Genomic DNA, 23,648 nt, shown 5'->3' on the forward strand with positions numbered 1-23,648 from the left:
CAGTATATTCCTCCAATCAGAGTGATTTCTAATAAATAAAGAGAATATTTTGCTTTATTAAAGGGATAGTTCAACATTTTGACAAATTGGCCCATTGCCATAATCCCTATAGTCATAGCAGTAGGTTTGTTACCTTTAATTGTCGGTGCAAGCTAATTTTAGAACGGCAGAGCAGAGCCATGAGCTGCTCAGAGCTACGCTACGGAGGCTAATGGGATTTCTTGGTTTCCCTCATCAAACTCATCAAATACACAATCCAACAACTCCAAACGCTCTGGTGGACAAGTTGTGACCTTCACATTCACCACGCTATGAGATAATAACAGAATGTTACCAGTTGTTTTCGAGGTAAATTCATGCAAAACCACTCATGTGCATTCCTGTCGGGGCAGTTTTTCAGCAAGCAGTCTTTGCATTTTCCTCTAAAACAACTCTGTCTCGTAACGTTACGTTATTATCTCATAGCGTGGTGAATGTGCAGGTCACAACTTGTCCACCAGAGCGTTTTGGAGCTGTTGGATTGGAGCAGCTCGCGACTCTGCTCCGCTGTTCTAAAAATAGCTTGCAGCAACAATGGTACGAACTGCTACGGCTATAGGGATTATGTCAATGGGCCAATTTGCCAAAATGTTGAACTATCCCTTTAAGAACTCTTGTGTAGAAATAGTCGGCACAAAGTGAAAGGAGCGTTGACTTTAAATGCAACACTGTGGGAATTTTCTGTTCCAAGCTCAGTTCATCAGTTGAAGGCTAAACCCAGAGAAACAAAACCAGAGCTCAGGTTACTTTGGAACCAACATCTGATCACATTTGCACGAGGGTGAGACACACGATCAGATGATTAGTTAATGTCAACCAGAATCAGCCTCTTCCTGAGCCCTTTTTTGGCTCAGATGAACCGTTTTCTCTTAGATGGATAAACGTGTAAATCTTGGTTGTTTCCTCTTTGGCAGCGTGGACTGTGGTCCGCAGGAGGTCCAGTCCACTGATGTGGGATCAGTGCTGCCAAAGATAACAGGAGCAAAGGAGGGCTGTTGTGCAAAGCTCACATCTTTCCTCTGGCACACAGCTGGGTCAGACTCTCTCTCTCTTACTCACATGTGTGCATTAAATGTAGGCACACACACACACACATATATAACATAAATAGAGACCTAAACTTAGAGCATACATCTTTAGCTCTGCTGCTGTACTGTAGGTTAGTGTGGGAAGAGGTTATCAAATATTGAAGCATGCTGTCAAACTGCTTCAACCGACACAGTGTGACAGATAAAAACATTTTGCATGGATGACTTCCTGAGTGGCACTCCCGTTTATCAGAAAACCAACATTTGATTTTCACTATGAAATGTCACCAAAACAGAAATTATCTCAGTATCAGTACAGTAATCACATAAAACATGTACAAAGTGCCATAATGTGACTCATTTTCATCCCACTATCCACAAGAAAAATCAAAATGTGACAGCGAAATTGAATTTTGTGACAGATTTAAAACATTAACCTTGAGAGTTAAACTCATAAATATAATTGTAAGAAGACATTATATCCATACAAGGACGTTAGATTGTTATCTGAATATCAATAAACATTAAATTGAGCTAGATAAGATTTTCTGGATATTCCAGCTCCACCTGAACATATCAGATGTCCTTCAGCCCTGCACGTGCTAAGAGTCCAGTGTACACACATGCATACACTTGTGTGGCTTGCGTATGTAATGTGTGTTTCAGGGGCTGAAACAAAAGTCAGAGCTTATCTGCACCAGACATTCTTGAAGGAAGAAGTCATGCTCTGTGCTGACTGACTGAGTTAATAGGAACAGTGGCTCCTTGTGCTAAAGCCAAGCAGGAGGAATGTACGTAGATCGAGTTTACCTGTAAACCTGTATCACTCTTGATAATATCTGTATTTATCTGAGCTGGCATACAGTATGAACGCTGCAAAAACCAGTTGGGAACAAATGATGACGACTGTTTTTTCTTTGAAGTGGAGTGTTTGTGTTTCCGATATAGCACAGGTTTTAACAGGTGCTTTTTGCAGAGGAGGCTCGAATCCAAATTATGCGTCATCATCAACAACATAGTGTCAGTGTTTCAACTGACTTGGTGCTGCTGTTGATTTATTTTTTTAATGCTGCCTGTCATCTTAATGCACAACTGTCCTGAAAAGCCTGTTTGTTTTAGCGGAAAGGGCGGAAATAACCTAAAGGACAACGTGCACTTTCATTCTGATATCTTTCTACTTTCTCTTTCTGACTTCAGCCGCAGGCGTACAAGGGCTCGTGATACATATCTGGCTTAGTCACTGGCATCATAGTATCTGTCGAGTGGGTGCAATGTAGAGTCATCGCGAAGAATATCAAGTATGTTTCAGTCGGTGTATAAAACTGTGATTTCAACAGGAAAGCAACGACAGAGGGAGTCTTTGTTTTTTTTTGTTTTTTTCCCCCCTCCGTTTGCGTGCACATGTCCCTCTTGCAGGACGAGTTTCGCACAAACGGGAGAATTGATTCCTCCAGTGTGAAGATGCAGCAGGATTTGAGTTCAATAGATCAATTCATGGCTCAACAACAAAATCTTTTACTTGAGCAAAAGCCAACTGCACTGCACTGCCCGCTGATACTGATCCTCTATAGATCCTCAGACCGACTGCACTGTATGTTCTTTTTATAACACGTACAATAGGGAGGCCACTGTTTCCACAACTGTATATATGTAGTGTTTTTGTGTGTTTGTGTCATAGATAATGCTTATATTTATCACAGTTTGCCTGGCTGCTTCCATTCATTTATTCATTCCCACATTTGTCTCATTCATAGAGACTGTAAAGGGATTGTGGGTAGTTGGCTTCTTAGATGGAAACAGAAAACAAATGTTTGCAACGTATATTGGTCTGAACATTGAACTACATATACAGATCTTTTTATTGCAGTTTGTATGCAAGAAAAAAGAACAGGGAAATCATGCAATATGTGTTTAGTTTTCTGTTTTCAGAGATGCACCATCCGTGAAAAGCGTTAAAGGCTTCTCCACTGTCCGTGTGCAATGTACAGTGACAACAAAGAGAAATGAGACATAAAAGCTGCCATGTCGACGTCTGTCATCGTTTTTGTGTTTTCTTTCAATCCGTGCATCTTGTCGTCCATTGTGTCACGATTAGTCCGTGGCTTTGGGGGACAGCGTGAGTCCATCTCCTCGCTCTCAGCTGGCCGTGGGTGGGATGGATCCTAAGAGAGAGGACAGAAGCAAAAAGAGTCCTGGGAACAAAATGCTTAACCACCACAGGGGGTCCGTTTCCTCCCCTGCCTTTCACATGCCGGCTGCATCTGTGTGTGTGTGTGTGTGTGTGTGTGTGTGTGTGTGTGTGTGTGAGTACCCCACTGTGGGGGAAGGTCAGTGGGGGTTAAAGAGGTTGCGGTTTGGGATGAGCATGTAGCTCCATACTCTTTGCCGTTATGGCTTCCTGCTGTTTGTCCTGTTACGTTTTATTGAGCTGAGCCGTCACAGTTTAACAGCTCATATCAGCAGTTTCATAGAGTCACATGTCTGAGGGATAGAGACTCTGTGATGTGCAGCAGGGGTCGTCCAGTTTATCTCCACATTCCTGCGGTTGATCAGAGCCGTGCATGTCTGTCAGGTTTACTCCTCCTCCTCCGCCCTCCAACTATTTCTTTTACCCCCCAATTTAAGTAGATGAGGGCCGTCATTTGCAGATTTTTTTGGGGAGGGAGTCCGTGGGCGAAACATTCCTGTGACTGTGAGTGTGAGTGAAGCATGATCAAACGTGCCCTCCCTCCTCCAGCCCTAAACGGTTCAATACCAGCTCCACCCTGCAGGGCCACATGATGACACTCAGCTGCATGAAAGGTTTCCAGATGACAGGACAGGTAGTTGATCTGACTGACATGATGATGGAGGGTTAAAGGTTCCAGTCATCACCTTGTGGTTGCATCTTTTTCTTCCGTTCCTCTGTTTTCAGAGTTTAAAGGGACTACAAGGAGTTTCTGAAAGGTAAATGTTTCCAAACTACATTTCCCATGAGCCTCCACGCGCACGGTGAAATTCTTTGACTGGCGCAAGACGGACGAAAGTGAAAACATTTGCCAAGAATGTTTTCATTAATCAAGAACGAAAGTGGATGGTTCGAAGACGATCAGATACCGTCGTAGTTCCGACCATAAGCGGTGCCAACTAGCGAAGTTATTATTTCCAAGACCTGCCGGGCAGCATCTGGGAAACTGAAAGTAGGAAATGCTGGGCGAGCTGACCACTAAATAATAATATCAAAATAACTATAAGGACAAAACGATATATATTTATCGAAAATGGACCCATTAACAAGTGTGGGTAACGTCGTAGATTCATCCACATTAATATGAGACTCTTTTATAACCAGAAGCAAACTCCTCGGGGTCTCTTTTAAAAATGATACGAAAACATTAACGTGGTGCAAAACGGCCTCTCTAGTCTGTGGACACGCTGGTATAAGCATGGGGCATCATCATATCGCAGATCAGCGCTGACGCCTCCTGCTGTGAGGATGTAGTGGAAACAGAAATGAAATGAGTCCGCAGCAGCATGAAAAACATTAAGAGGGATTTTTTTTTTTTTAGGGTTGTGGTAATCAGAATTGTTAAAGCTGAAAATGTGCTGAAATTTGGCTCCACAGACGGGATCGACATTAGGATCAGCAAGAGGCAGGGAGGGAGACAGCTGTGTGTAAAGTGTGTGTGTGTAAAGGAAATGTTTGTGGTTGCGTGTGTTGGAGCATATTGCGGGTATATAGTATATACTGTAGGCTACGTCGGTCAATAACCGTCTGTTTCCTTCACTCACAGGTTTAAGACTTTCTGGCGACAGAACAATTAGTGTCACTTGATGGTGATGTAACTCACATTGCATTTCTCACAGTCAGCTGTGTGGCTTCCTGTGGAAAACAGCCACTCAGTCATTCATTTTCCCCCCATGTCTCCCACTCCCATTCCCTCCCCTCGCCCTCCTTCCTCGCTCGGTTAAAGAAAATGTTGTTTTCCACCTGGTTGGGCCTTTCTGCGGTTACAAGACATTAGAGAGACATTATTTCTGTCTGGGGCTTCCAACACACTTCCTGTGGCCCTGGTGCTGGAATTTACTCTGGAATGATGTAATGACGTTATACCACATCCCAGACGACACTACTGTACCGGGAATATTTAGGAATGTGTTGTGTTGTGTTTATACTAGAGAGCGGTTCAGACCGGTGTTATATAGGAGCAGAGGGCAGGTGGTCTGACAGCTGCAGGGAGGCAGAGCAACGCCATCCTCTCTCCTCTAGACTGTGTTTATAAGAACATTCGTATTCTGGTTGTGTTTCCCATCGTTGTGCACTCACTGATAGAAACCAGGATAGTGAGGCGTGTTTAACACCTGATAGCCACCGGGAAGCAGAAGAAGGATGGAGATAGTGGGTTGGCGGCGGCCTTGAGATCACCGGCTGGGCAAACATTTTTAAATGGGGGGGGCTTCTGGAGACAGAGGAGAGATGCAGTTCTTCCAGTAAACCGCAACAGAGACGTCGGAGTATGTGGAAAATGTGCAGACACACAGACACTAACGCAGTGATTTTCAACCTTGGGGTCGCCTCGAATTCAAATAGGGTCGCCTGAAATAAATGTCTAGTAATTGATTTAAAAAATGACTGATAAACATATATTTTTAAACGAATTATTATTCTTTTTAAAATTATGATTACAAACACCGTACACAATCTTAAAGCAGAAGTGAGTGATATATTTGTGTTAATATAAGTCTTAAATAGTTATATCTTCCGACAGCAATCACTTACATAGAGTGTTTGGACTGAAACACGGGTCTCTCAGTCCCTCTGCTCTGCTCTGAGCCGAAGAGAAAACATTTATCGTATCCTACAGTTTTTATCCAATGAGGAGAGAGAACGGCATGCAGGGCTGTGTGTGCAGCCAAGGAACGCCGTGAATGTGGTGACGTAGCGATGAGGACTGTTATGGTGCGTTCAAGGAAACTCGTATTTTTCCGACCGTGAAGTGGTACCAGTTCGATCTGGTACGACTTCACGGGTCGGAAGTTACGAGTGGCCGTTATAGTGACTTTCACCGGTAAAACAGGTCGGAAAAACACGAGTGGGTTGCCTGGAACGCTACAAAGTCGTAAGTTGTGACTTGAAGCTATAATTTACGATTTCAAAAGCCTGCCTGGAACGCAGCATTAGTGAAAACGACCGGATCACTTACTTCTGCTTTAAACAACTGTATTCTTTACTTTCACTTTCTCGAATATAAGTCGATTTCAAGTTAAAAGTGAAAATATCTGAGCTGGCGCATCTTGATTGACGGCCACAATCACTTGACTGCACGCGATTGCGGAGTCGCCAGAAATTTGTGATGTCAAAATTGGGTCACGAGCCAAAAAACGGTTGGGAACCACTGCACTAAAGTTACAGTTATGACTTGCCTTTGCATTGATGCTGATTTACCAGTATGACAGCGGATAGTACAGCAGTTTCCATCTGCTTGGTTCGACTGGTTTCGACAGTTTTATGTTTTATAAACCGTCTCTAGCTATAGCCTCAGATACTCACACGCAAACTTACTCATTCATTTCATTGGATAACATGCTGGTAACAATGCAGCCAATAAGAGTCGATCAATACATGTGGGGTAGGGGCCACTGATTGACTTAGAAGCAGCACAGCTAAGGTTGCAGCAACAGTACAGGTATTTTCCTCAGGTTGGATGAACAGCTCGAGTTTTGGATTTAACACCTGCAGGCCCACGATCAGAAACCTGGTGAACTTCAACACCAGGATGCTAATGCACATGACATGAGTGCAGTTTGTGGTGATGCTTTGTTGAATTATTTAGCTACAGTGGATTTAACGCTGCATCAAGTGTGTTTCCCCTCTTGCTCATAAGATCCTGTTGTTCACCATTAAAACTGGGACCAACCGATGTCTCTGCTAATTCCAGTCATTGCATTTGCTTTTTTTTAGATTTTAGATTAGTTTTTAAAGAACAGTTCCTGAATGACAACTGCCGAGCCACCGGATCAGCACATTTTGCAGCTAAATTGTGTGTAAAACCATTAAACTGAGGCTGGGTGCAGGACACAAGCGAGGGTTGTCCCTTTTTTTATTTTTTTTTTATCAGTGTCATGTTTGGTCTCTTTGTCTCATCAGCCGTCGGGCGCAGTCAAATGTTTTTTCAGGGAATGAGTGTGATGTTTGTTGTGTGTTGGGAGGACGTAGGGGGGGATCGGCGGGGGGAAAGAAGTGAAGGCATCCTTGTTAGCCACACATAAGATACTAGTGTTTGGTGTGGGTTGTTGTTGGTGTGAAAAGGCCGCCTGTTTAAGCAAATGAGAGTGTTTTTTTATGAGGATCATTTACTGGAGGCTTTTTTTAATTGAGTCTGAGCACGAGGAGTTGGTGTGTTGAGTTGCATTTCATCTGATTTTCTGTGATGAAAACTGAGATTTTTTAAATATTTACTCTGAGACCAGTTGTGGATGATCGAATCTAGACGACTCACGTTTACAGATTATCTTCATTTATGTCTGTTTGTCCTCTTTTAAACGGGTTTACCCACTCTCTCTCTCTCTCTCCCTCCCCCTCTCTTTCTCTCTGTCATGCACACACATACACACACTGTCCATGCCAACAGCTAATGAAGGAGTGTTACAGACAGAAAGACAGACAGACAGACAGGAAGCAGACAGACCGACCGGCCGTCAGACGGACAGAAGGAGGCGTGCTCAAATGAAACAAAGAGAGAAGGGGAACAGAGGATTTCTGGGGGAGAGAGACGTCGCGGAGAGAAAAATTAGAGCCAAACACAGAGATCGTTTTAGAATATGAACACAAAGAGGCTCGTCCTGTTGTAAAAAAAAAACAATCAGAAATTAATAAATATCTGTTTAGTGTTGACTGAATATTGATTTTTTTTTTACATACAGGGAGTCTTTGAGTGTGGAGACAAACAAAGAAATGAGGGATGGGCTGCAGCTACTGTCCCCTCCCCAAAAAACCACCTGCGCCTGCTCACTGTCAGACAAAGCAAATGGTTTCACACAAACTAACACATCATTTGATTTAGTTTAATCATAAAATGTGCACATTTATCATCAGCAAGCACAATAAGAGATCTTTCAAGTTTATTGCGGTGAATTTCTTGATGGTTTGTCGACACTGAGGAGAATTATGGTTTAGTCCTGGCTCAAAATGAAGCAGCTTAAAGTAGGATTTCTGATTGGTGATGTTAAACTGGACATGTTTGGATATAAAATAGACAATATTCACTTATTTGAACAGGTCAGGGTCAGGTCACTCCGGCCTAACACAGCCTTTTGAGGAAACTTTCAAAAAAAAAAGTTGTTCTGCAGTTTTGGTATCGCCTCTCCCTTTGCACTGTGATTATGACGATACAGCACCACTGAACCAGCATAATTTCACAGCTGCAAATGACAGAAATCCAGAGCACAAAGCTTATTGATAGTAGCCCATCAGAGTTTAGTGGTTGGAGATAAAAATACATAAAAAAAAACCTACATATATGAGAAGAAAGTGACTTTCTATGTTGATAATGCTGCAGCATGCAGGAACTGACCACAGAGCCTTTTGCAGCCTTTAGGGACCAGCACGCTACTCAAGGGCACTTAGACTGTGGCAGCGGGCACTGCAGATGCAGATGCACCACAAGCCGCACTGACCACTGCAACAGCACACACTGACACGGACTGAATCAGTAGCTTTTTCTATTTTGGCCAGGGGTTTTTTTTCCAAAAGAGACACTGTTTAAAAAAGAAACACACACACATGAGCAAAGACGGAGCATTTTCTGAAAAAAAAAGGGAAGGAGCTGCTCAGACTCAGACAAATCAGACAAAGAGGAAATTGGTCAGTAAAAAAAAAAAAAAGCGTGAGTAATGCTGATGCCTGTTGCCATGGAGATTGGGGTCAATGAATGGTTGCCATGGAGCTCACTCTGGGAAGTGGATGTTTTGATGTGTGTATATGTGTGTCTGTGTGCTGTCTGAACTTGTGTATGGAGGAAGATGAAAGTGTGTGTATATATATTATAAATGAGAATGTACAGTTTGAGTCTGTGTGTGTATTTACAGCACAGACGACTTAATAACAAGACCAGCAGCGTTTTAGTTCATATTTTCCAAATGTCCACATGGCTGCACTTCAAAATTACAAACTGTCTTTTCAGTCTTGGATGGGTCTGTATTTTCTATTTTGTGCTTTTTGTGCAATGTTTACTGCATAAAAGGAACAATCCAATTGATTTGTAGTGGTGCACTGCAAACCCTTGCAATGCCGTCATCTATCATGTTTGAACTGATTTCATTGTGATGCATCGTGAATTTTCTGGCGAACAAGCCGGACAGGAACATTTATACGTGTTAATGCAGTGAATTAATTATCTGACAGATAAATAGACTTATTATTAATCATATTAAAACCAAGTGGTGCCTTAAAGCAGCCCCACATGTTGCCCACTACAATATAAACAGTAGCCTAATAGAAATATAAGATAGTTACAACAGCTTGACGACAGTTGACACATTTGCATGTATCTTCATGTCGCCCACTGCTGCTGCTGCATGTGCCGTGTCCGACGTGTCTGTTCTCTGTGATGTCACGGTAATTAGTGTCTGACGAGCCCATGAGAGCTGAGCACAATTAGGCGCGCATGCATGCGTATAAGACATCTCCATGCAGATATTACAGTAGAAGTGAAGTGAAGCATGCATTATGATCCTTTTTAAAGTAACTTTAACTTTACGGTTTGCTGTTGTTCATCGTCTGTCAGGCAAGAAAATGTTGTTTTAGATAAATGACACAGCTTTCAATAAACAGCAGCAACAACAACAACAGCCTCTGTGAGTAAAGCCAGGTACCTGTTGGTGTGAACAGAAACACATTTGGCCGACTGGGAGCTTTTTGCACATGGTTTTTGGCTCCGGTCCTAGCAGGCTAAGAGTTTTCTCATGTTTTTAGTAGGTTTCTGGGTCAGTGTGTGTTTGTGTGTGTGCATGTGTGTGTTTTTGACTGTCATTTTCTGTTTCTGATTCACTTGTTTATTTCACTATGTGTGTGTCTCTGTGTGTGTGCACGTGTGTGTGTGTGTGGTCAGACTACACACGAGACAGAGGATTTGCCTTCCATCCACCTGATGTCAATAGAAAATGAGGTCATTGTTCATCATCACAGGCTGAACTGCTGAGTCAACTTACACAGTAATGATAAGAATAACTGCTCTGCTGTTGATACTCCAGTGTACAATAAGCTTGCATATAACAAAATAAAATAAAATACACATCTGTCACATAAATATACAGATGTGCATTCATTTTAGGCAAGTGGTTCAGATGGGGAAGCAACAAAAACAGGTTGACCTTATAGCTTCTCCTGCTGCTCCACTCCTCTTCTTTTAACAGTCTCATATCTTTGGTGTTTTACTCTGCACAGTCACATGTTTGTTTGACTTTAGGCACATTATGTGTAACAGACATGTATCATGTCATTTCCAGTGGATAACATCTAATTGGATGTGAGTATTTCAGACACAGGGTCCAGGCTTGTCTGGTATATCAGAGGACTTGTTGTTCCCCGTGTCGCTGTCCCTCTGCTCCTTGAGGTGATGCGGATGTGAGCGTGATGTCATGTGACACATCTGGTCTGGAGGACATGAAGAGGAGGGGGTTGGAGAGGGGTGGAGGGGTGGGGGGGCAGCTTGTTGGTTTCTGTCTCTGGGCTGGAATCCCGGTCTCTCGCGTGAGGAGAGAGGATGGCCTTGTGCAAGATTCACGCTAGAGTAGCTACACGCAGCGTGGAGGAGGAGGAGGAGACCAAGAATAGACGAGGTGCACTAGTGTAGATGGTTGTTGGGGCTGATGGGAGGAAGGGAGTGCACGTGGAGCAAGTGCACGTGAGGCGCCCCTCCCCCCCGCTTTTTACTTGTGATGTCAGACCCAGTACAGTATGCTACCACTGCTCCCCCCCGCTTCTTGCTTAATTCATCATCATCACCATCGTCATCGTCAGAGCAGCTTTTTGGGTGTTTCTCTAACGCTTAAGGGAATAGTTCACCAAAAAAAGAAATTCTGTCATTATTGACTCACCCTCATGCTGATGAATACTCTGAGTAGTTTTTTATTCCTCAAAGTGCATCTGGAAACCCGGGAGGGGGGTTCGTAGTCCAATAAAATCCTTATATGAGAGTCAATAGCACCCGACACAAAAAAACAACGACACAAAAACCCTCTAATCTTCCTCCTTACTGCTCGTCCACTGCAATCCAAGTGTCCTGAAGGGATATAGTTTACTGGAAACAACGTCATTTATGACATTTTTACAGCCTAAACAGTCCTGCATTGTGCTCTGATGTCCATGTGCTCCAGGCAAATTCAATACAGGACTGTTTAGGCTGTAAAAATGTGACGCCATTTCCAGTAATTTCATTTTTTGGTGAATTATTCCTTTAATCACACACACACATTGACCAAACACAGGAAACCGGTGTCACTGAAACACACACACATACTGTATGTATCATCTTCATCCTCACTGCCTTAGTTGGCATCCTCATGTAAACCAACGTGTGTTGCAGCATTACCCATAATCCTCCTTGGGAGTCAATCTTACTCCATTTCACTTAAATCCCATAACACTCTCTGGTGCATTCAGTTCGAGGGAACACGCTAATAGCTAAGAGACACTGTCAGGAGCAACTGAAGACAAACACACACACACACACACACACACACACACACACACATGCTCTCTTTTCCTCTGTAGTTCTGCTTTGTGTTATTTCACCTTGACAAAGCTGGAAACCTTCTTAGTGCATCGATTTTCAAAGCTCCACATAATTCCCAGTCCTCTCTGACATACACAGACAGACAAAAAAAACAAGCTTCTCCACTCAAACACAAAGCACCAGAACCAGACTTGTTTTTTTTTTCTTTCTTTAAGTCTGTACTGAACTTGAAAACTTTGATCAACAGCGTATCGGCTGCATGCGGCTGTAAAACATGTCATCCTTGTCATAATGTCAGCGAGTGTTTATTGGCAGTTTGTGCCGCCTGAGACACGACACGCTCTCGTAATGAGCTTATCCTCCACATTGAACAACAGCTGTTTGACATTGAATGTGTTTGGATCACAGTGACTTAATGGGAAACATGATGCCGTTGGATTTAACTCGCTGCTCGTGTGTGTGTGTAGTGTTGTGTTGTGTTTTTTAATTGAAAAGGCAGCAGCAGAGGAGCAGAAACTCTGCACCGCTCTGATGGATTGGGACGCCGGCCGACGACACACCAGAAATGTTAGCAGCAGTAATATTCCAGTGCTACAAATTAAAACAGACGGACGGCGTAATGAAAGGTCGATGCTCCCGTCCCGTCGCCTCTGTTTTCCAGCTTTCGTTTTCTCTTTGAAACGATGCAAATCAGCCCTCTGTGCAGACCACACACACACATATATACACAACACATGCTGTGTCAGTGTCATGTTGAGATAAAGTGCAGTCTTCATAAACAGTGTGTGTGTTCTGGACGAGAGGAGAAGTACTGTAGAAGACAAGTGCAAGACAGACACAAGTCAGGAATTAGCATCTCCAAGCAGCATTGTAGAAAAGCTCAGGAGCAGAAAGGAATTCTGGGAATGTTGTTCTCTGTAGCAGGTGGTGAAGCCGCTGACCCACAGACTCAACCCCCCCCCCTCCTCCCACCTCCTCCCACCTCCCATCACTGCGTACTTCCTCTCTAAAGCAGAAACAGACTGTCACAACCTTTTCTTTCTTTCTTTCTTTCTTTCTTTCTTTTTTTATGTTAATTGTTCACATGTTCTCTGCACCGAAGCTGCCTATAATGAAGTCTGGGATCAGCTGACAGCCTGTTTTTGTAGAGTGTGTGGTGGTGGAGGAAGACGTCGGGATGAGGGTGGGGTTGTTGTATTGCATGATGAGATCATCGCCATCCACCATCGGCTTCGGGGGTTGATGATGATGATGATGATGATGATGATGATGTTGACGTGTTCCAGCACATGCAGCAGGGTGTGGTGCTGCTTGCCGACTCTTGGCCCTCGATCAGGCCCCAATAAGCTCCAGCTGATCCTGTAGACTCAAAAAAAACTGTGCAAGGGGTGGGGGAAGAGAAGTTTTTAGATTTATTAATCCATGTTCTGCTTTTCTGTCTTTTCTTCCTCTCCTCCATGCACAGAATGATGTTGGACTAGCCGCCGGTAGGGGTGGGAATCTTTTACTATCTCACGATTCGATTAGATTCTGATTTTTGGGGCTACAGTACGATTCGATTCAAAATCGATTTTCGATTCAAAACGATTTGATTCATAATGATTTCTGCTTCAGTCTATCGATGTGCAAAGGATCCTCGTGATCTACTCCAGTCTGCTTTGCAAGACAGAGTGTCTTTTTCACATTTATTGAGTTTTAAACATTTATCCATGCTTAGATGGATTTGTTGAAACTGTTGCATAAAAGCAATATCATATTGCATAAGTAACAAAATTAAAAGTGCCTCTTTATTTAAAAAAATAGTGTAGTTAAACATGCCTTTTAAATTGATTTTGGGACATTTTATATCAATTCTGAATCGTATTAAATGAGAATTATGATTCTTATGTGAATGGATTTTTTGGCACACCCCTACTAGCCGGTCTAGCGAGGCATAATTGTGTCTGTAGGTGCATGTGGCAGAGACATAAATGCAATTTGACACAGTAAGATCCCCTGTCCAGCATCTGTGTAAGGAGTTGCCATAACAACTGACCCTGTGAATGTGGTCATGATGGGTGCATGCATGTGTAGCACGGTTAAGGCTCCTCCTCACCCACCGAGGGGCATCAAGCTCCATTATCTTCACATTTGTGCATTATGTTGTTGCATTTCTGCCAGTATTGCAATGTTAAGTTGCTGGTAGCTAATATATATATATATATATATATATATATATATATATATATATATATATATATATATATATATATATATATATATATATATATATATATAGAACCTTTCCTGCTGCTGCCTATTTTATCAGTTCACCTCATGGATACTTAAGTACCAGTCTGTGTCTCTGCATGATGTCATTCATTGATTTTGCAGCTCGGCCGTGGCCACTAATCTTCCAGAGTGATGCTGCTGTCGATCCAGTCATCAGGATTAATGTTCAGCTCTGTGAGACTGTGTGATGTTGCGGCAGCTGATTGCAACTTGATTTGCTTTGGAGGTTAAATACTGTAAATGCTGAGATACTGTGGCCATGTGTTTGAATACATGCACACAAAAAAGAAGAAAAACCTTTATGTGGCTTTTTTCATTGTGAGTTTAGTTTGATTCCTTTAACTGGCTCCTATGTGGCTCCTGCTTTCATCTCTCCTCCTCCCTTTTATTCCCATTGTTCAGTTTTTCTTAGATGTTACAGGCACAGTCGCTTTAGATTTAAATAATTTCCATCCAGTTATTTGTCATTAGTCGCTGTGATATTGTGGTTCACCACTAATCCAAAAATCTCTTCAAAAAACAAGAGTTTGAATCATGTTCTGACTGTGACTGTGTAATGGTTTTCAGCTTCATTTGTGGTTCCTCTTCTCAGAAAATGCCAGTCGCTCTAGTTTTGCAGCACTGAAATAACCATGTGGCTCTGTCTTTGTGTCTCCGCAGGGCTGGCATCGACGATGTGGAGACAGATGTGGTGGAGATCGAGGCAAAGCTCGACAAGGTACGAACCGCACTGCAGAAATATCGAATCCGACCAATATATCCTGCATCTGTCTGTCACTTTGAGCGTCTTACTGTAGTAGCGTCCATAAGATTTTAGGGCAAGTCCTGCAGACACCAGTGACACATGTTGTGCTCATTGTGAGAACAACTAACAAAGGAGCAAATGATTCACACTGTTTGTTTGAATGAAAAACGCCACCAGATGTCAGATGTTGAGTTTGTCCATAAACAGACACTGTTGATTATGATTATTTTCCACCACATTAGCTCTGGTTCTTCCGCTCATGATTCGTTGAAACTTGGTGCACACAGTCGTCATTGGAGGAACACAACGCACAAAGCGCAACTGAAGTAAACAGCAGATCATGATAAGATGTAAGACACAGATGACTGATATATACAAGAGGAAATCTCCTTCCCATAACCTGAAGCTCAGATCAAGGAAAATCTTTTTTATTTAATTTTGATTAAATTGCCCAGACTGGTTCAACACGGGGTCCTCCAATGGGAGCAGAACCTGAGTCCATGTGTCCGTCTGCCGCCGCCTCACATTCACATGATCTAAATGTCAAGGTTGTTTAAACCAAGGAAACTACACACATGAGTTATTATGTTTAATAGGTTAATTCACTGCAAGATAATACACACACACACACACACACACACACACACAGTACTGTAGGTCGACTGAGCAAACACTGATTAAGCTTTATATTGGGTAGTATGTAAAGATCACACAGGGCCATGGTTCGAATTATGGCAGCGGGGGAGTGCATGTCCTTAATTAGGACATGGACTCCCGCAAAAGGGATAAAAACCATAGTTTGGGGAGGGGGAGTTGAAATATTCATTCTATAATGTTCTTATTGTAAGTGTATGGTAATATAGTATTACCCATACCGGTTAAAATCTGATGTAATACGATTTTCAGACACCCCTAAGGTGGACTGTACCATATCTGAACCTCCGTCAGGGTTGATGTGTCAATCAAGCACAGTCTTGTCTTTCAAGTGTCTCCCGTCTTTATGCATCTAACTGACAGTTTCAGAAAAGTGTGCTGCTAGATTTAGCTGGCTTAACGTAACTGGTGCAAATTTGGCATTGTTTGAGGTAAAATCTTGCCTAAAGCCCCTAAATTTTAATATTTATTCCACCAAATACTCCAGATAGCTGGACAGTGAAAAGAGAAGACAAAATATGTTTGTTTTTTATATGTATTAATAATTAAAATACCAACACAAACCAGTTGTTGGCAAACCAGCTTAGAGGCGCCTTACCACCACCTACAGGATTTACAGGAGTGTAAGTGTCGCAGAAATTTAGGGCCTTAAGGCCAATGTAACCTGTGTATGAAATCGAGGATTTCTTACTTTTTTGCATATTTGTCACACTTCAATGTTTGAGATCATCAAACTAATTTTAATATTAGACAAAGAGAACTCAAGTGAATATAAAATGGGGGAAAAAGCTATCCAAACTCACCCGGTCCTGTGTAAAAACACTTGTTACATCAAGAACTAACTGTAATAAACCATTTTTTTTGGAGAGCTAAGTACAATTTCACTATCCACACCCTGGCCTGATCACAACCAGACCCTGTGAATCAAGAAATCACTTCAATAGATCTTGTCTGACAAAGTGAAGTAGTGAAGAAATCTCAAAAACCAACACATCATTCTGCGATCTCAAGAAATTCAAGAAAAGATGAAAAGATCAAAATCATTTACATCTATTACAAGGCAATTTCTGCCTTGCCTGCAAAAATGATTAAAGAATGGATTAAAAAATATGGAACAGCATATACCGTTGTCCCCCTTAAAAATAATTTAAAGATAATAGTGAAACTGGTAAAAGGCAAAGAGTACAATGTGCAGAGAAACGTGACGTGATGGTTGCATCATTTGTCAGATCTTATTACTTTGTGAAGATGGCTCCCAAGTAACGGAGGAGAAGCAGGAATAGATGGCGCACCGTCCCCGGGGAGCGTCTGCGTGAGATAATGCCTCTTCAGATAAACTAATAGACGTGTAAGTCAGACAGTATTTAGAGGATGAGATAGTGTGAACGAAGTTAAGCCCTGGCCTGGCCGCACCCTTGTTATGTTCTATCTCACTCTCATCTGTAATGTTTTATTCTTTATCTCCTGCATGCATACTTTTCATATATCAACAGTAGATAATGGATGTTTTCTACTCGGTCAAACTGGGGTCACTCAGAAGTGTTGCAGTCCATCTTGTCAAGCTTGTGCATAATAATAAAAAAAAGAAAAACACCACCAGGCTGCTCTGTTAAAGTGATGAACTGGCTGTTTTTATATGTTGCAGTCGCTCTGGTTTATCAATAGGTCCACACACTTACAGCCCCCGCTCTTAAATTAGCGACTCTTTGACACCTCACACACACACACACACACACACATCTACAGATTATTTCTGCTCCCAAGAGGTCAGGACCTCCTTTTTGAACTTTGAGCCTCATTTGAGCACCAATGAAAGATGGCCGTGCCGTGCCAGCAGGGTCAGAGTGGGGAAGGTATTGTAGAGGGGGTGGGTGGGTGGGTGGGGGTAAAAAGGTTTCCATCAGGGTGATTTGCTCTGTTCAGCAGGGGTCCTCTCCTCTCACACTGCCCTGGAGCTGCAGCCTGAAGGATGTGTCTGATGGCTCTGACAGCTCTTAGCGTTCTGGAGATTAATGACGGCTGAACCTGCCTCCGGTGTCAAAATGACTCTTTAAAACAGTGTGAAAACGTTCACTTCACTACTGTCCATTATCACACTGGTTTCTAGCCCGGCCTCTGTTTTCTGCCAACATTCTTTTCATTGTTAAATTTCACAATATAACAAAGAAATACAAGGAAATACATGTCTTGAACGAACATGTCAACCTCCCACCCCCGGCCCTTACAAGTTTTCAAATTCTTGGTTGGGAATCAGGTTATTGATTTCATTATATATAAGAAAAAATAAATAATATTAAAACAAACATACCTCTCGAATATTAAGATTCAAGATTCAAGATTCAAGACTACTTTATTAATCCCTTAAAGGGCAATTCCATTTGGTGGCTCGCACACCATGCTCATAGCACAAACACATAACAGCATAACAGCACAAACACACACATAACATAACATGTACTGCAAAGCACTACTGTTTACATGTCCCCTGGCTCTTCTATCACATGAGACAAGTCTGTCCTCAATACATAACAAATAAAGGGATCCCAGATCTGGTGGAAATTATGTTGTTGGTGTTTAATTGTATACTGTATGTAATTTTCTCTAAAGGGAGAGTTGAAGACAGTTCAACCACAACAACCACCTCTTAACACTTGGGCTACTGGTGTTTTTCCATGAGAAGGCTATTACTCTCTTTGCCATTAGTATAGCCTAAGTCTACAAATATTCGTTGATGTTTTTTAAACTTCAAAATGATCTGGATATAGACCAAATATAAACAAATGTGGGACTAAAGGTATTTGAATCTGTAAAATATTTTTGAATACATTGTTTTATTTCTTGCCAGAATTTTTCTATTTTGTACATTGCCAGTCAGATACAGTGGAAAATGTAGCCTGGCCCCTGTTAACCTGAACTATAGAGCACCGCACTGAAGTATCTGCACATTTTTAGCTGTATTAATCACTCCCCTCTTTGTTACACCGGCACTGTTTCGGTCGATAAACACGGCCTGGTCTGTCATGTGATACCAGATGGGGGCTTGTTACAGTCTGAATGGGCCCCTGTGGTTCTCCTGTAGACCATTTCTCAGCAGATCGTGATTCGATTCATGACGGATACACTGACTGTGCCTCTCTAATGACGGTGTTCAGGCTCAGCAAAGCTCACGATGAGATCGCATTCCCCATATCAGCCAGTTGTTGACAGATGTGTTGTCAGACCAGCCTGCAAGCAGCAGCAGCAGCAGCAGCATCATTGTGCTTCCTCGTGCTTTGCGTGGATTCATAACTGTGTCAGTCATGTCTATATGAAGGGAAACACTGTATGCATGGATGTTTGTATCTCCACATGCATACACACACTTGTACCCACATCAATGCTCACACACACACACAGCAACTGTCATTTTCAGTCACTTTATTTGTTGCTCACTGTCACAGCTTGTGTAGTTTATCTCTCCCCACTCACCCTCTAGTTTCTCCTCTGTGGCCTGCGCAGCATTAAGCGTCTCTCCGTCAGCCACCCAGTAAACCACACTCACATCGCAACAACCTTGGGAACTACTGCACCAAATGAGATAATTAAAGGTTTAACGGCACTCTCTCCTCCACATGTTCGGATTCTGCAGCTTCACACAGCTGCGTCAGTGCAGCGGTAATGACAGTGTGCCACGCTGCAGCTTATCATATTCCCCCATGAAGTGGGAAAGTGTTGCCAGTTTATGTGGTTGGGTTTAAAAAAAAAAAAAAAAGAGGACATGTCGCTGCTGTGAACTGGTGATGTTCATGTTCACAGTTAAGTCTCTGCTGTGTCTGAGATCACTCCTCATGTGCAAACTGCTGCACTCCAGTCACTTTCTTTAATTTATCAGCGTGAAATCTATGTTTTACAGATTAGTCGCCCCACCAACCAACTAGTAGGCTAAAACTACTTTTGGATACAGTCAATCGAAACTTAGATTAAAGTTCTATATCTACCCATTATGATAAAGCCACACAACGAGCACCTGCTTAGCTTAGCTGGGCTTAGTTTAAAGGGATACTTCACCCAAAATCGATAATTCACCAATTTTCTACTCCCCATCATGCCAAGGAAGGGTTTGGAGAACTTTCAGAGTCATCAAAATGCTTTAGGAGTTCCAGGGGGGGTCCGGCTGGCAACGGATTTTCATATAATGGCGGTGGATAGAGTTCAGTTTTGAATGGTCCAAAACACACACTATGAAACATCCTGATACCTCCATACTGCTCGTCTGTACTGACCCAAGTGTCCTGAAGCCGCCACATGAAAAAGTTGTTTGGGAAAAATTAATTTAATCTCTGTTTTTAGCCTTGTTGTAGCAGTAGCTCCCAGTGGCTGTGTGAGATTTGCTGCGAGATGTTCTTCTGTGTTTACATCATACATCCAAAGATAAAAACAGAGATCAAATAATTTTTTTCCGAACAACTTTTTCATGTGGCAGCTTCAGGACACTTGGGTCAGTACAGACGAGCAGTATGGAGGTATGTGGATGTTTCATAGTGTGTGTTTTGGACGATTCAAAAGTGAACTCTCTCCACCACCATTATATGAAAATCCGTTGCCAGCCGGACCCCCCCTGGAACTCCAAAAGCGTTTTGATGACTCCAAAAGTTCTCCAAACCCTTCCTTGGCATGACGGTGAGTAGAAAATGAAGTATCCCTTTAACTAAGCTTAGTATAAAGACTGTGAAACAGCTGGACTGGCTCTGTCCAAAAGGTGACAAAATCTAAAATGCTCCAAAAACATAACCATCTGTAAAGTGGACGGCGATGTTGATGTTGCCTTTAAGCTGTACAGTTGTTTGCAGCTCTGATTTTGTATGTACTGAATAAACATGATGTAATGTATTAGTTTCTTCCTGTTTCCAGTGCCCATGCGCTCAGTTAGACAAACCATTATATTTAATAGATGGACAGGAGATTGGTGTCCATCCTCAGGTCTGACTCTCAACCTGAAAATAAGCAATTCTGCCCAGTAACAAGATAAAAAACACTGTGTCCAGGTCAGAAATAAATAACACAGTGTGATCAGTTTGATACCAGTCTGATACCTGCCAGTGATGCTACAAAGGGCTTAAATGCCTAAATGTGGACAACAAGACACAGCAGCTTCAATCAAGCCTGCACTGGCCTGGATACAGAAATCAAGATTATTCTAAATTTGTGCCTCCTCTCAGATGATTTTTTGCATGTGACTAACAATTCTTCTTAGGCTTTGTTTGATTTACGCCATTGCCACGACTATTAATACCGCTGCATCATGTTGTGTGAAGCATGTGAGTCTCTAAATAGCCGGTCCTGTTGGGGCTTTAAAGTGCTGATGACGAGTTAAACTGTGTTTCTCTCTCTCTCTTTCTCTCTCTGCAGCTGGTGAAGCTGTGCAGCGGGATGATCGAGGCCGGCCGGGCCTACGTCAGCGCCAACAAGCTCTTCGTTAACGGCATCAAGGACCTGTCCCAGCAGTGCAAGAAGGAGGAGATGATATCGGTGAGTGGAAGTGACAAGACTTCACAACTGGGCCTGAATCTGAAGCATCCGTTGATGTTTCAGGGTCAACTTGTCAACAAATGGCCGCTCATCTTCTACTGTATCTCTGGTTGCACATTCCAGTGATTCCCCAACATGAATAATAATAATAACAGTAAAAACGGTAACCCTCGGATGATCCTTCAATTTGTACCACATCCATGAACCCTGGACAAAATTTTGACATCAGTTACTCCCAAAATATTTGTGATACATATAGGGCCAGTTGTTTTTGCTGCAAAAACACAACATTTCTATGGGGCTTTACAGGGTTTAGGACTGGTCTCATTTACAGAGTGATAAAAGGAGATATCCAAAATCCCCTCTGTGAAAACTTTTGACTCTAATATGTTGTGAGAAAAAACTCCTGCTCACTGTCATCATTTGCAGAGGTTTTATTGAGCAACGTTTCGGTCCTGAGACCTTCGTCGAAACGTTGCTCAATAAAACCTCTGCAAGTGATGACAGTGTGCGAGAGTTTTTTCTCATATATATTAGAGTCAAAAGTTACTCGACCACCAGGTCTTCTCCTACGCACCTGTCCGTCCGTGCCGGTGTGCACAAGTTTCAGCCTGGTTTTGACTCTAATATGTCAACAAAATAAAACAAGACATTTTGAAAAGGGCTTTATCTATTGTTCAGATTTCGGTTCTGGAAATTAGCGCATATTTCATTAGATATCACCTCATTTACATATTTAAACATAAAATTTGACGACAACTTGTAATACAAAAAATATTTGTCTTAATGTGAGTAATAAACTTGGGAAGTTTCATGGTGATATCTGTTAGTTAAAAATGTTACTTTAAAATACATTTAAAAACCCATATAACAGGCGGAGGTGGACATTTTTGTCCACTTGAAGGGTCATGGGTGTGGTTAAAATGCATTACGGGTCCAAAAAATTGACTTTCATTCTGAAATTCGGCACATCCAGAGTTCACCCAGAGATACACCTCCTTGCCAAAAATCAGGCCCCAGTGACCTTTCATTTGACCGTGGGGAGTTGGGAAAGTGTGAGAGGTGGACAAAAATGTCCAGGGGGTAACAGGAGGGGTTTGTCCAGACAGAGAGCCCGACGACGAGTCATCCAGCTGTTTCAAACATGAGGGATGTGAGTGACCACATGCAGGCAGGAGATGTTTACGCTGATAGTTTACACGGGAGGAAGCAGAGAGATCTGAAACCTGCCTCGTGGTTTTCTTTAAGGAAAACATTCGGATGAGATTTCCTGTCGATGCAATTGTCGCTCTTCTCGTAGCTCCTGGGTGCAGCAGTGGAGACATTATGGTGTCATAGTCACATTATATAGAGTAACTATAGGGTCTGTAAACTGGTTTCTCTGCTTAACTGTATTGAATACAGTACACACCCACAATAAGAGTGTTTTAAACAGTCCTGTATGTAAGAAGAGAAATGGAGATCAGTGTGTTTATACAGTGTGTGTGTGTTGTCAATATGCAGGAATGCCTTGAAAAGTGTGGAGAAAGCCTCCAGGAGATCGTCAACTACCACATGGTAAGACAGTTTTACACACACACACACACACACACACACCGCACACACACACACATATACACACAAACACTAGTTCTAGCCACAGGCTGGAGGTCGAGGTAGAGCGGTGTTAAGACACGCCCTGGTCCCCTTGGCATGTTAATATAAGACATGCAGTCTCCCCCCTGGGTCCAGTGTTACAACACATTCACTCACACACACATACACACATACACACATACACACATACACACATACACACACACATACACACACACACACACACACAGAAATGTAAAACTCACACACAGATTTTAACTGTGCCCTCGCTCTGTGACAGTGAATCTGTCCACGCCGGCCAGTTCATATGTGTGTGTCTGATTCAAACCACATGCTTCACCAGATGTGTCCGACAGCTATAATGCACACACATAACTTGCACACACACACACACACACACACACACACACACACACACACACACACACACACACATATGCACAAATACAGCACACACACACACTTTACTCACATGACTCCGGAGTGATTTTTCCCCATGACTAAGTGTGATTAAGAAATTTCCCGCTCTGTGAATCCGCTGAGACGCTGATGACAAGTTTGAAAAGCTTGAAGGCAAATCAACATTTAAAGAGAAATATGATGTTATGACAGTCGTCAATAGTAAAGGTTAAAAAAAGAAGGCAAAGAGGGAGAGAGAGAGAGGAGCTGATACAGAATTAGGTAAGGTATACAAATACAACTTTAAAGGGATAGTTTAACATTTTGGCAAACTGGCCCATTGCCATAATCCCTATAGTTTTAGCAGTAGGTTCGTTGCAAGCTATTTTCAGAACAGCGGAGCAGAGCCACGAGCTGCTCAGAGCTACGCTACGGAGGCTCATGGGATTTCTTGGTTTCCCTCATCAAACTCATCAAATAAACAATCCAACAACTCCAAAACGCTCTGGTGGACAAGCTGTGACCTGCACATTCACCACGCTATGAGATAATAACAGAACGTTACGAGACAGAGTTGTTTTAGAGGTAAATTCATGCAAAACCGCTGATGCGCGTTCCCATCAGGGGCAGTTTTTCGGCAAGCAGTCTCTGCATTTGCCTCGAAAATAACTCTGTCTGGTAACGTTCTGTTAT

At 42.5% G+C, this 23,648-nt stretch overlaps 1 protein-coding gene across 1 annotated transcript in view; it reads left to right on the forward strand.

The window, feature by feature from the left end:
- The window catches only part of acap3b (ArfGAP with coiled-coil, ankyrin repeat and PH domains 3b), a 68,985-nt gene that overhangs the window by 17,211 nt on the left and 28,126 nt on the right, over window positions 1-23,648 (forward strand). Inside the window, exons 2-4 of the mRNA XM_083971064.1 lie at window positions 14,714-14,771; window positions 20,841-20,960; window positions 22,464-22,517. Coding sequence (XP_083827190.1) covers window positions 14,714-14,771; window positions 20,841-20,960; window positions 22,464-22,517 — 232 coding nt within the window. The remainder of the gene's footprint in view (window positions 1-14,713; window positions 14,772-20,840; window positions 20,961-22,463; window positions 22,518-23,648) is intronic.

The sequence above is a fragment of the Trachurus trachurus genome, assembly GCF_905171665.1.
Source record: "Trachurus trachurus genome assembly, chromosome: 5".
NCBI lineage: Eukaryota > Metazoa > Chordata > Actinopteri > Carangiformes > Carangidae > Trachurus > Trachurus trachurus.